Source organism: Podarcis cretensis (assembly GCF_951804945.1).
Source record: "Podarcis cretensis genome assembly, chromosome: 5".
NCBI lineage: Eukaryota > Metazoa > Chordata > Lepidosauria > Squamata > Lacertidae > Podarcis > Podarcis cretensis.
Genome location: NC_137174.1, coordinates 15564923 through 15577311, shown reverse-complemented (window position 1 = coordinate 15577311; position 12389 = coordinate 15564923). Strand labels below are relative to the sequence as shown.

The 12389-nt window shown below is 45.7% G+C and overlaps 1 protein-coding gene across 4 annotated transcripts in view; it reads right to left on the bottom strand.

The window, feature by feature from the left end:
- Nucleotides 1-12389, bottom strand: part of VCL (vinculin) — a 94301-nt gene that overhangs the window by 3131 nt on the left and 78781 nt on the right. For 2 of the 4 annotated variants that reach the window (XM_079975113.1, XM_079975114.1), the window contains exons 18-21: nucleotides 10839-11024; nucleotides 5930-6157; nucleotides 2461-2664; nucleotides 756-860 (exon numbers count right to left, since the gene is read on the bottom strand). In XM_079975113.1, the coding sequence (XP_079831239.1) occupies nucleotides 756-860; nucleotides 2461-2664; nucleotides 5930-6157; nucleotides 10839-11024 (723 nt within the window). The remainder of the gene's footprint in view (nucleotides 1-755; nucleotides 861-2460; nucleotides 2665-5929; nucleotides 6158-10838; nucleotides 11025-12389) is intronic. The other 2 variants (XM_079975115.1, XM_079975116.1) reach the window with 1 other exon arrangement.

Below are 12389 nucleotides of genomic sequence, written 5' to 3'. Positions count from 1 at the left end.
TCCAGCGCCCAGGCAGAGAAGCCCATAGGTGAGGCATGAAAAAACAGTCCCAATCGCCATTGACAGTCGGGATCCCACCCCAGGAATTTAGAGGTACATTGCCTATGAAAATGGAGTCCCTTTATCTTAACAGCTAGCGGCCGTGAGGATCAGTCCTTTGGGCATTTGTCTAACCCCCTTTTAAAACCACCAAAGCTAGTGGCCACATTTTTCTAATGGAAAGGTTTGGGATAATTGTCCCCAACAGCAAAACAACATCTGCGTTGGATATTGATAAAATCTGGTGGCTTACGGCAGCATTCAGGCAAGCCAAAGAACCATTCATTTATATCCACCAGAGGGTGCTAGTTAATAGCTATTTAAACAGGCTGTGGGAAATTTTATTAAGCAAGAAACCCAGGTCTACCTTTGGATCATAAATTATATTTTGTTGCAGGACATGAACACAGCAAAAACAAGGGACAGTTTGCCACTGAGTGTACCTGACAAAAAAGCACATCCTAGTTTTCTAATGAGGGTCAGTTCGTCATAGTCATACTTGTTTTGAATCTACAAAGCGTCATGCACGTAGAAATAAGCATACCTTTAGCCACACCTTTCAGTTACTCTAGCAAGAAAACTTACAAGAGCAAAAGGATAGCAAGGGAGGCCCTGCTGGCAGCTGACATCATTTCACCAATCGTGCAAAGCCTGATGTAGTGGACAATTCCAAGCTTGCAACACACGCACACCCTTGTGGCCGGCATGAGAATTACCTGTTCAGACTCCTCGTCGCTGATGTTGGTGCGGCCCAACATGGTGGCTTTGACAGTGGAGAGGATTTTGAGTTGCGTGCTGATGGTTGGGATTCGCTCGCAGACCTGCATGGAAACAGAATTGCACAGCTGAGAAACTGTCTATATAAAATTATACCACTCTTCTCATGTGTGTTCCCCCCCCCCCAAAAAAAAAACAGCAGTGGCAAGCATAAATGTTCATTTTCCTTGGTTATTTCCCACTCCTCTTCAAGCCACCCATGTTTTTCTCAAGAAACACGGCCACCTGCTTCAGTAGGGAACTAAGGTATCATCTAAGTTGTCTTATTTCCTCAAGGACTTGTGGGCAGGTTTGGGGTCACTTTCTATTATTATTATTATTATTAGCGATATACCACCCTAATATCAGGGTGGTTCACAAGATAAAAATGCAAGATAGAAACACAAATAAGTAGTTAAAAACAACAAAACAATAGCCCCCCCCAACTCCCACAAACACATTTAAAAGGCTGCAGAATATCATTGCTTTCTTTGCCACTAGTCCTAGAGATTCAGAGGACCAGCTATCTATTTGAAGGCTGACATTTGCCCACGCTGCTCTGCAAGGCTCTCTGCACAAGGGGCTGCTCCTTGCAGGCCCCTTGCGTTCAGCTGCACTGTGCTGTGCTTGTGGCAGCGAAGCCTCAGGCTGAGGTGGTACAGGGCCACAGAAAGCGCAGCTGCTCAGGGAATTAGATAGTCTGCAGTCCGATATCTGTGAGACCCTAAACTTGTCTGGCCAGGATTACATTGTCATGCAGGAGAAGATAGGAGCGCTGTTGAGACCAGTCGAGAAACAAGCAGGCTAAAACAAAGCTGTTGCCGGGATGAAAGACCTTGGCTGTGGCCTCTACCGTTACTGCCGCATCGTGACCTGGCAATCTTAAAGTAGGCCACAGGTCCAAAAGAACAAGGAGGGCGAATTTGAGCAAGCCAGCCCGCTGTCTGGGCTCTCAAGCAGCCCCCCTGCTCCAAAACAAACCCATCTCTCAGTGGCGTGCGGTGAAATAGGGGTACAGTTAGGGCCAGAGGCAACAGCCAGCGAGGACAAGCAGGACACTGCATGTGTGACGTCGCAATGATGTGCAGGTGAGTATCACACCTCCCTCCCTGAACTGGACAGAAGCTTCCTGGGCTTTGGGAAGGAGACGTCAGGTGAACATGTAGGAGACTAGCCTAGTAAGGGGGGGGGGAGGTAAAGGACACCTGGACGGTTAAGTCCAGTCAAAGGCGACTATAGGGTTGGGGCGCTCATCTCGCTATCAGGCCTAGGGAGCTGGTGTTTATCCACAGACAGCTTTCTGGGTCATGTGGCCAGCATGACTAAACTGCTTCTGGTGCAAGGGAACACCGTGATGAAAGCCAGAGTGCACGGAAAGGCCGTTTACCTTCCCGCCACAGTGGTACCTATTTATCTACTTGCAGTGGTATGCTTTCGAACTGCTAGGTTGGCAGGAGCTGGGACACAGCAATGGGGGCTCACTCTGTCGTGCAGATTCGAACTGCCAACATTCTGATCAGCAAGCCCAAGAGGCTCAGTGGTTTAGACCACAGTGCCATCCACGTCCCTGCCACTAGCCTAGTCTCCTGACCACATACCATCTCTCTTACCAATGCCAGCTCTCACCGCTTCCCTGCCTTCTTCAGGCAGTGGCTGGTGACCCACCTGCAAAAGGTTTGTCCTGATGCGCTTGTCAGTGCACTGCTTCGCCACCTCCTTGGCCAGCCTGGTGACTTCGTCGGAAGCTTTCGCGATATCCTTGGCACACTGGATGAGAGCCCGCTTGTTCCCACTGCCTCCTCTGACCAAGCGCGACATCTCGGCCATGAGGAGGGCCATCCGCTTGGCGGCGGCGATGATGTCGTTGCCCTGGAAAAGAGCAAGGGCAGCCATGAAAGCTTGGGAGCCAGACATCGGCCCGCGCCGTCACCCCTGTCCTGTAAGCAAGCCCTCGCTCTGGAAGGGCAAGGAAGAGACGTCCTGTGCGGTGCAGAGGCCGCTCCACAAAGAGCACTGGAAAAGAGCTTTGCCCCAAAGGCCAGTTGTGAAATACTTTCTCTCCCCCAAAAAGTGAAAAACAAGCTTTGGCCCGTAAAAAAATAAAAATACGTTGTGGACACGCAGTGTTAGTTTGTTGCTGAAGTGAAAGCGGCTAAGTTCAGACAGTTTTACCAGTTAAACATCTATCCTTTTAATAAGGGTGCAAGAAGATTGCCTTAAGTTTAAAGCATCCAGTGTTATGAAGGTGAATATTCTTAATATCAACATACAAATGGACATGACGCATCCCAATTTGGCACTCTACAGTCACAGATGACAACTAACTTTTCTGAGGGGGATACAGCTGAGGGAGAAGTCAGAGTGTCAGTTAATTCTTTTGATTAGCTGTATATGTAAAAAGGCATGCTTAGATGGTAGCAGGTTTTTTTAAAAAATAATGTAAATTATTTTTAATAAACCACCAGTTATTCCACGTAAAAGGAAGCAGCGCTTCTAAGATGAGGCCTGCTGCAAGGTGTGTACGCATCATCTGAAACCTCAAGAGAGAAAAATCTTCAGGACTTAGTCATTTGCAAACATATGAAGCTATTATTTATCAACTGGCAAACTCTCCTGTCGTGAAAACCAACTACCACTTAATTCATCAAGTTGACAGCCTCGCTGTAAGAATTGCCACCTTTCCTCCACTAAGGACAATCTCATCTTCCTTCAGTAGAGAAGAATGGCATTGGGCTGCACTTGGACATCACGCTAAACTATAAGTTATGCAGCTGGCTTAGCAATGCAGTCTTACCTTGGAAGTTGAACAGAATCCATTCCAGAAGTCCGTTTGGCTTCCAACGGTTCGGAAACCAAAGCGTGGCTTCAGATTGGTTACAGGAAGCTCCTGCAGCCAACAAGAAGCCCCATCGGATGTTTGGCTTCCAAAAATAGTTCACAAACCAGAACAGTCACTTCCGGGTTTGCGGCGTTCAGGAGCCAAAACGTTCGAGAACTAAGCTGTTTGAAAACCAAGGTATGACTGTAGTTTGTTGGGGGTGAATGAAATTGACAAGCTACAGTTAATCAAAAGTGGTATCAAAAGTTTCTGAACTCCTGTCTACTCATGGCCACACCAGAGCGGAAGTGGGAGAGTTTGCAAACTTGAGGCTGAACCGCAGCCATTCAGTTCCACTTGTAACACAACTTTTTAACAGCCACTGTTTTGAGAGGGAGTTCTTTATTTTTGAGGGACAATATAAATAACTGGTGTTTGAAATAACATTTCTCTAGATTAAATACTATAGCTGAAAAAGTATTCAAGATCAATGTAATCAATTCATTTAAAAATAAATAAATCTGTGAGGTGTTTTTGTGCTTAGTTAACATGACATACTGACCAACAGCAGTGAGAAATTAGGAAAAAGTGCCTGGACTGTAATCTTTTGCATGCAGGAAAGTGGCTGTTAGGCATTAGGACTACCGGGAGAAAAGTGTTTGTAACAACAGCAACAACAAAAGGCACACAGTGTGGTGATAGCTGCGGAAGGGGACTTGTGGTCCTTATGGACATATTTCCATTATGCAGTGCAAAAAAGTAGCATGTTGTACACATTACAAAAGGCTGCTGAGTTGCAAAAGTCTGAAGAGCCATATCCTTGTTCAGGAGTCTCTTCACACATTTGTTTTTAACCAGTGCACTGAAAATACTGTGTGTGGTGTGTGTATTTGTACAAATGAAATATGCATGTGCAAACATGCATGTTCCACCACACAAATTGCGTATCACCATCGCAGGAGCAATGAGCCAGGGTGCTAAACATGTGCTTGCTGCTGTGATGAGTAACGGTTAAGGGTGAACTGCCAGCCCCCTTGAGCAATGAAGGCCAAGCGTCTTCTCGGCTGGTTTCTGAAGAGTAGAAGGCAAAGCAGAGTGTAAAATGAGAGAGGCCTTCGCACCATGATGGTGGCAATGGCAGGTTCCGGGTACCATTTAAGGGAGAGAGAGATCTAACCCATGAAGCACAATGCATCAACATGTTCTCATGTACATCTCACTTAAAATGAATGGGAGGCTTCTTCATTCATTTCAAGGAGATTTGCAAAGGAGGAAAAGTGTGCTAAATTGTGCCCCACATTAACCTACACATGGACAAACACCATGTGAATTTTGCGCACAGGCACCAAAAGATCACCATTACTGACTGAAAAGACAATGAAAGAAAGACTATTTTTTTAAAAAAGGGGGGTTTCCACACATACATACCTAAATTTTAGTAACTGCACAGCCACACACTTAACTCCTTGCAGCATGCTAGTCCCAAAAGCGAAAAAGTGACCCGACAGCTCCCAAAACATTTGTTTGCGATTAGTGCCAGCAAGCTCAGGACTAAGATCGCTCCCAGCCACAGACCGAGGATCTCCATCAACATCATGGGTTTTGTACTTTTTTTAGAAAACCCAACGAAGTCTGAACTTAGCAACCAACACATTCAGCATAGATTGTTGACCAAAGTCCTCTCACCATGGGCCAGCCTTTTTACATTACAGCCAAGTGCACATCAGCAGGTCCAACTCCTCGGCAACGCCGCCATACCAAGCCATTCCTGGTCTGTCCAACGTTTTAGTGGAAGCCATTGATAAGAGGCAGAAAAGCACAATGATGCGTGTTAAATGACTTCGGGAATGACAACGACGACTCCCTCACAATCTGGAAGTCACTGAGAGACTGTCAACCATGGCTTCACAGGTAGTCGGCTGGTTTGTACTTATGTTTGTTTGGTTTGTTTGTTTTCTCTTCCCTTTCGAAAAAGAACCACTGCCGTGAAGAGACAGGTAAGGCAGAGAGCAACAACAGGGAAAGGAAGCCTTGATTAAGAAGGAGAGTAAAACGAAGGAAGTTGTGAGCCAAATGAAGCTTTTTGAGCCCGGCCATCATCGCCAGCAGGCCTGTCAGAAACATGTGAAGCCACTCTCAATCCTCAACAATGAAGTGCAGACAAACTCGAATTTCATTCCAATTCAGAAAAGGAAAAGAAAGAAAGAAAACGAAAATGGGACCCGGCAAGGATCAAGAGTGAATGCAAATGTGTCAACGTTCCAAAATGGCTGGATGCAACGCGGGTCAGTCGCCAGGGGGAAATGGAGGAAGTACCTTACTAGACCACTTGGTGGCTTCCCGGTGCAGAGACTGAGCAGCGGCCAGAATGGGCTGGTTAACGGGCTGGTTGGTTGGCATTAACAGCAGCTCAGGCTCGTAATCATCTTCAATGTCAGAGGGGAGAGTGAATTCAACATCTGCTTCCTCCTCCTCCTCCTCCTCCTCCTGATCTACATCTACATCAGCCTCAGGGGCTTCCTTAACCTCATCAGTCACATCAGGCTTCGCAGGTTGGGCGGGGGGGGATGCGGGGGGGGATATGAAGAAACAGGGACAGTTAGTATAAAGAAGCAGGATCTGGTCCAAGAGCAAGAACTGAGCTGGTTTTAGTAAATCCCTTTATTCTGGAAGGCAACGGAAGGAGGGGCAGGGAGGAAGGGACGCGATTCCAAGGGAACACTTGACCTGAGAATCTACAAAGGCTTCAAGGAGAGAAACAACAAGAGTTTAGAGAAAGCACACCAAGAATCATCATCGTTTTTCACTCAAGGTCCTCTCTAAAGTGTCTTCTATTTCACCACAACATTCTTTTCTGGCAAGACAATGGCGCCACGGAGACAGGAAAGGAAACAAGAAACAAAAGCAAGTGCAACACTTAAGAGATTACTTAGGGGGGTGCAAGAGGAAAGTTTCAACGATGAGGCTTGAGTGCTGAGGAAAAACCGCCAGGGAGCAGAGACGCCAGGGGCTGCTTTCTGTGCCCACAAGAGATGGGAGAGGCCTTGCCGCAAGACAATCGAGGCAGGCACCCCTAGCAAGTTTAGGGTGCTATTAAGGGTGGGGAAGTGGAGGACCTGACCCTACGGAGCCTCACAGATATGAATGGAAGTCGCTCTAGGGCTTTTGTGTGTGTCCTTGTTGAAAAGAGCTCCGATTCATTTCAGCAAGGTTTGCACAGGAGAATTTGCAAGCAAATCGTGCTCCGTGTCCATTATTTTGTGGCGGGAATGTGGGGGTGGGGGTGGGGGAATTGGGACAAAGATGCCATATGGATTCTGCAGGCACCACCACGTCTTGGTCCAGGCCATGGAAAAGGAGGTTATTGTGAAAGCAAAACACAATGCAGGAAGGAAGTCAGGACAGAAAGCCAAGGGATTGTGGAAGAAACAGGAGAGGCTGCTCATTAGAAGGACATGATCAGTGTGTTAATTGTTAGCAGACAGAAAGTGATGTTAGCAGCACACACAAACAAAGCCAGCCGGAAATGTTTCTGTTAGCAGAAGGTTAATGAGATGGTGCCAGATTGTTTTGCCACAATGTTGTTCTACAAACATCCAAATGAGGATTTTCAAATAGTTTGTCAGAGTATCCTGAATCACATCCTGTGGGAAGGATGTCTCTAAAAAAACAACAGAACAGCTCGGTATTATCGCAGCCAATCTTCAGGGTACCAATCCATTACAGAAAGAGAAGACAAAAGGGGCAGATGAAACCGCCTTTTCAGGTGCAACCAGACCCACACACAATTATCACATTTTATTTCAGTTTGCCCCCCCCAGCCCCCACGTCCTTCACAAACCCTCCCCCCCCCTCCCCTTGTTTTTGCATGTTCACACTTCCTTCTTCAAGAACAGCGGCTTTCAGTATTAAACCTTCTCTCCCCCCCCCTCCAATTACTCAGTTTATGCAATTATATGCTCCCAAATAATTTAGATGCAGTTTAAGGTGGCAGTGTGGGATTTCATCTCTTTTTGCTTTCTGGGTAAACCCAGAAGTTAAATGTAGTGTGTTAAGTAAGGGCCATTTCTTTTAATGAGGACCAAGTGGTGAAGTCTTTTTGTCCGGCAACCTGAAACATCTGCTTAAGAGATAGCAAGCACTTATGGACAAAAGCAACTTGTTGCCTTCTGGGGAATTATTGATCCCAATGTGACCACCTCCCTTCTCCATCCTGATCCTATAACTCAAAATGGGGGGGACAGGGGACAGCGAGCTGTGGGGGGAGTGCCTGAAAGTTAAGGTACGTGCATTTACTAAATATGAAGGACATGTCAGTTTAAAAAATATTGGGTGGTATCCAACCAAATAATTCCACTCTTCTGGCTGTTGAATGGAACTTTCCCTCCCTCTCCTCTCCCGCCTCCAAAATATGCTCCAGAGGGTTGGGGGGAAACCCAGAATATATTTAGGGGGACTTGCAGGGAGAGGAGGGGAAGAGGAAGTTCTACTGCACCTTATTTCATTCATGCTGTCCATAACCCAAAGTGGTTCAAGGCATTAGGCAATTAAACCACACACACTTGCCACTAAAGGGGTTTGCATTAACAACCCATCTTAGGGGATCTATTTCAAATTTATTTTTCCATGTTGCCGAGTGAAGGATTCTGTGGGACTCTGTGCACTTTCGTAGAGGACATGAGACTGATAAATATCCCCCTCTTTCTGTCTCACCACGTTTGAGTAGCACAACAGCCAACAAAAATAGGGTGTATATCCTAGCAAATGTTCAAGTAACGCTGGGAAGCAGGAGAGAGGGCAAGGCAAGAAATTTATTGTCCAGGAAGAAGGAAAAATTAAATTGGCAGAGCATGAAGAGAAAAGGAGGGTAAAGTTAATTTGCTACGCAGTCAGAATAAACAAGTAATACACAACTGAAACTATTTTTGACAGCCAGCTCAAAGCAATCTGCTCGGTTTTTGCACCTCCCCTCAGAGCCAGTGGCTTCTACACACAATCTCTTCTGTTGGAAGAGTGGCTCAGAGTGTAGCCATTTATTCTCCACCTACTTTTGGAGACCCATAAACCCACAATATTTAAGTGCAGGGGGGAAAAACCCCACATTGCGGCCACCTTGGGACAGGGCACTGCAGATAATGTTCTCCTGAATGGAATTACCAAGATACAGCAGTTAGGTATCAGCTTCTCTCAACAGCTGGGTTTATTTATTGATCCCCCACACACCCCAGTGACCTTAAAGTTAAAAGCTCGGAAGGCACCAAATCTCAACTACAATGTCTACCAGGACAGGTTTTAAATGATATTTTAAAACTACATTTTAAACTGAAGCAAGTGCGATGTAGTGGAAAGTGTCAGACTTAAGATCTAGGGTTCAAAATCCACACTCAGCCACGAAGCTCGCTGGGTGAATTTGGGTTTCTCAGCCTAACCTACCTCACAGTGTGGTTGTAGGGATTACATGAGGAAAGAGGAGACGACGTATGACACCTTGGGTAAAAAGGTGGAATATAAATTAAATAATATTGTTTTTCTCAAGCATGCTACTAAAATCAGCAAGTGTGTGTGTGTGTGTGTGTGTGTGTGTGTGTGTATTCAGTGTTGCTTTGCTTGGAAAATTCATTTTGGACTGTTTGCTTTCCTGTTATCCCTTCCAAAAATAAAAACTGTCAAGGTCAAAATGATACTTGTTTTATGATGAGATGCTAAAAAAAAAAAAAGAAACCAACCCCAAAAAAACTCATTTGCAAGGGTTGGCATCATTGTTGCAGCAATCTTAAACGAATCTGGCAAACCTGGCAAGACGTTTGGCACCCATGTTACAGCCCCCATTCAGAGGTAAGCGTGGCTATTCTGCATAGCCCTTCTACACTGACCTCTGGGGCGGTCCACTTCTTGATTCCCCAACTCAAGCAAAAGGTCCCAAATACTGGCATAAATTCTTAAGGCTCATTTCAGCTAAAGGCTCAAGTCCGGTGAGGTTTCCCTCCCCCTTCTTGCTACCGCTAAAGTTCTACATACGCCAAGGTGTGGTTATGAAATCTGTGCACAATAAGAGTCTTGGGAACAACTCTACGGTTTTAATGAAATGATGGGACGTGAAAAGCCCCATGCTTATATCAATAATTTGCAAAGCTTTAAAAATAGCCTTGGAGCTGCTTCTGAAAAAGCCCACTTCTGGGTAGACATGTGAAAAGGAGAGAGAGTGCGCAAAATATTGTGGATATTGTTGGAGATTACACACCACCTTTCCAAAGCCTTGTAGCAAGATGGGGAAACGTGCAGCCCTGCAGATGGTCTCCCGACTCCCATCGGTCCCAGGCAGCATGGCCAATGGACAGGGATGATGGGAGTTGGAGTCCAGCACCTTCTCTTGAAGGACCACAGGTTTCCCCATTCCTGCACTACAGAGTCAGCACAACACAAAGGTTTTCATGGCTTCATGGGGAGAAGCAACTCTGGATGCAACAGCAGAAAGTCAATTTTAGATTGCCTCTTTCCTAACTCCTACAGCACTATTAAGCTTTTGTTTGTTTGTTTTCAGTGCTCTTCCAGAGGTTCCACTGGAAACCTTTGTGGAGTTTCTCACTTCATTTGGGTGAGACAGATTGGTTTTCTCCCTCATCTGTTGGATTTGACCCCCAATTCCAACTCACCCAGGGCATAAAATTTCCGGGCAACCTGAGGAAGGTTTTAAAGCGAGGTCTTTGTACAGCAGTGATAAGAGCGGTCAACATAAGGGTGAGGATTTGTAATCAGCAATTCACTCTCTAAAAAGAGCCCAACGTCTGAAGATCAATACCAGGGGTCAGCAAGGTTTACCGGCCATGGGCTGGATCACTCCCATGGAGACTGTCTGTGGGCCGGACTGGCGCAGCGTGACGCCAAAAATCGTGTCTGCGCATGTCCGCGGTGCCAGTAATCGCTTCTGTGTATGCCCAGACACCGAAAATCACGCCTTCACAGAAGCGATTTTCGGCATCTGGACATGTGCAGACACGATTTCTGGTGTCGTGGGCCGGTAAAACAGTCTTTGTTGGCCGCATCCTGCCCATGGGCCGCACATTGCCGACCCCTGATCTATACAAACAGATCTGCCTACAACACTGGGATATCCCCAAGTGATATCAATGCAATACCCACGAAACACACCGGTCTGCAATTTCTTTGGGTTAAACGGAGAAGCAGCAGTTAAGCAAGAACACAGGGATGCATTGGCCATTCTTACCTTGCTGGACCACTTTCTGGCTTCATCGTGGAGCTGCCTGGCAGCCATCATCATGGGCTGGTTGAGCACCTCCCCAGCCTTCACCTCTGGGAACTCTTCATCCTTCTCTTCAGGAGGAGGGGGCCTGGGGGGAGGAACCTCGCCCTCTGGCAGCGGCGGCTTGGGAGGAGCAAGTTCATCTGTAAGCTAAGGAAAAAAGGAAATGGGTTGCAGTACCCCAACGCAGAGATACAAATGCAAAATGGCCAAATCTATAGCAATCCACAGAATGGGGAATCTTCTTTTATTTTTCAGCTTTTGCACCTAAGTTGTCTCTTTATTTATTTTATATTTATTAGTTTTACCTAGTGATTATTAATTATACACATCAAACATAACAATTACAACAAGAAAAGAAAAAAAGAGGTTATCTCAAACCTTCTGACCTCCATGGGTTCCATTTCTAAAAAATTGTTCCTGAATCTTTTACTGTAATCTATCTAGTATAAATCCATAGTATCCAAAGTTTGTGTTACTTTACAAGTGTTATTGTATTCCCGCTAGTGATTTCAACTGTTTACAGTGGTCTCTAAGGTATGTTATAAAATTATTCCAGTCCTTAATAAAAATTTGGTCTTCCTGATTTCTGATCCTTCCCAGGATGGGGAATTTTCAGTGCTTTGGGCAAACTTTCCAAACTCAAATTCACCATTCTTTTGCCAAGCTGATAATAATGAAAATTAAGAAACCTACCCAAGAATATGATTTACATACTTTCTGGAGGGTTGGGCCAAGGATGAATGTGGCTCTCAGCCCTGATTTACATCATCCAGTAATATCTATGTTAAAATCCATTATGGTAGACTTTACAAAATGATCTCTTAAGTTAGCAACTCTTAGCAAAAGCGTCCTTCATCCCTCTCACTTGGTATTCTGATCTGCTAACCAGCAGGAAATTGTAGAAAGGGTGGGGGACAATAGCTCACTTCAGATGTCCTTCTATAGAGAAGGTAACTGAGGTTGTATGGCACTGTGGATTAAACCACAGAGCCTAGGGCTTGCCAGTCAGAAGGTCGGCAGTTCAAATCCCCGTGATGGGGTGAGCTCCTGTTGCTCGGTCCCAGGTCCTGCCAACCTAGCAGTTCAAAAGCATGTCAAGTGCAAGTAGATAAATAGGTACCGCACTGGTGGGAAGGTAAACGGCATTTCTGTGCGCTGCTCTGGTTCGCCAGAAGCAGCTTAGTCATGCCGGCCACCAGCTTCCTCAGCCAGTAAAGCGAGATGAGCACAGCAACCCCAGAGTCGTCCGCGACTAGACCTAATGATCCCTTTACCTTTACCTTTACTAATATGCTATCATATTATATATTCAACTCCTGGATTCAAATGCCCATGTTTTCAAGAGAGCTTTCAAAGGCATGGACAGTGTTTTCTGAAATCTCAAAAATGTGCACCTAACCCAACTTTAAGTTCTTCCTGTTAATGGATGTGTTCACAACAACACTTCTCCAAGTTCAAAGTTCATACATAATCACAGATGGCCTGAAAGGCACACACTTGGCTTTAAACTGC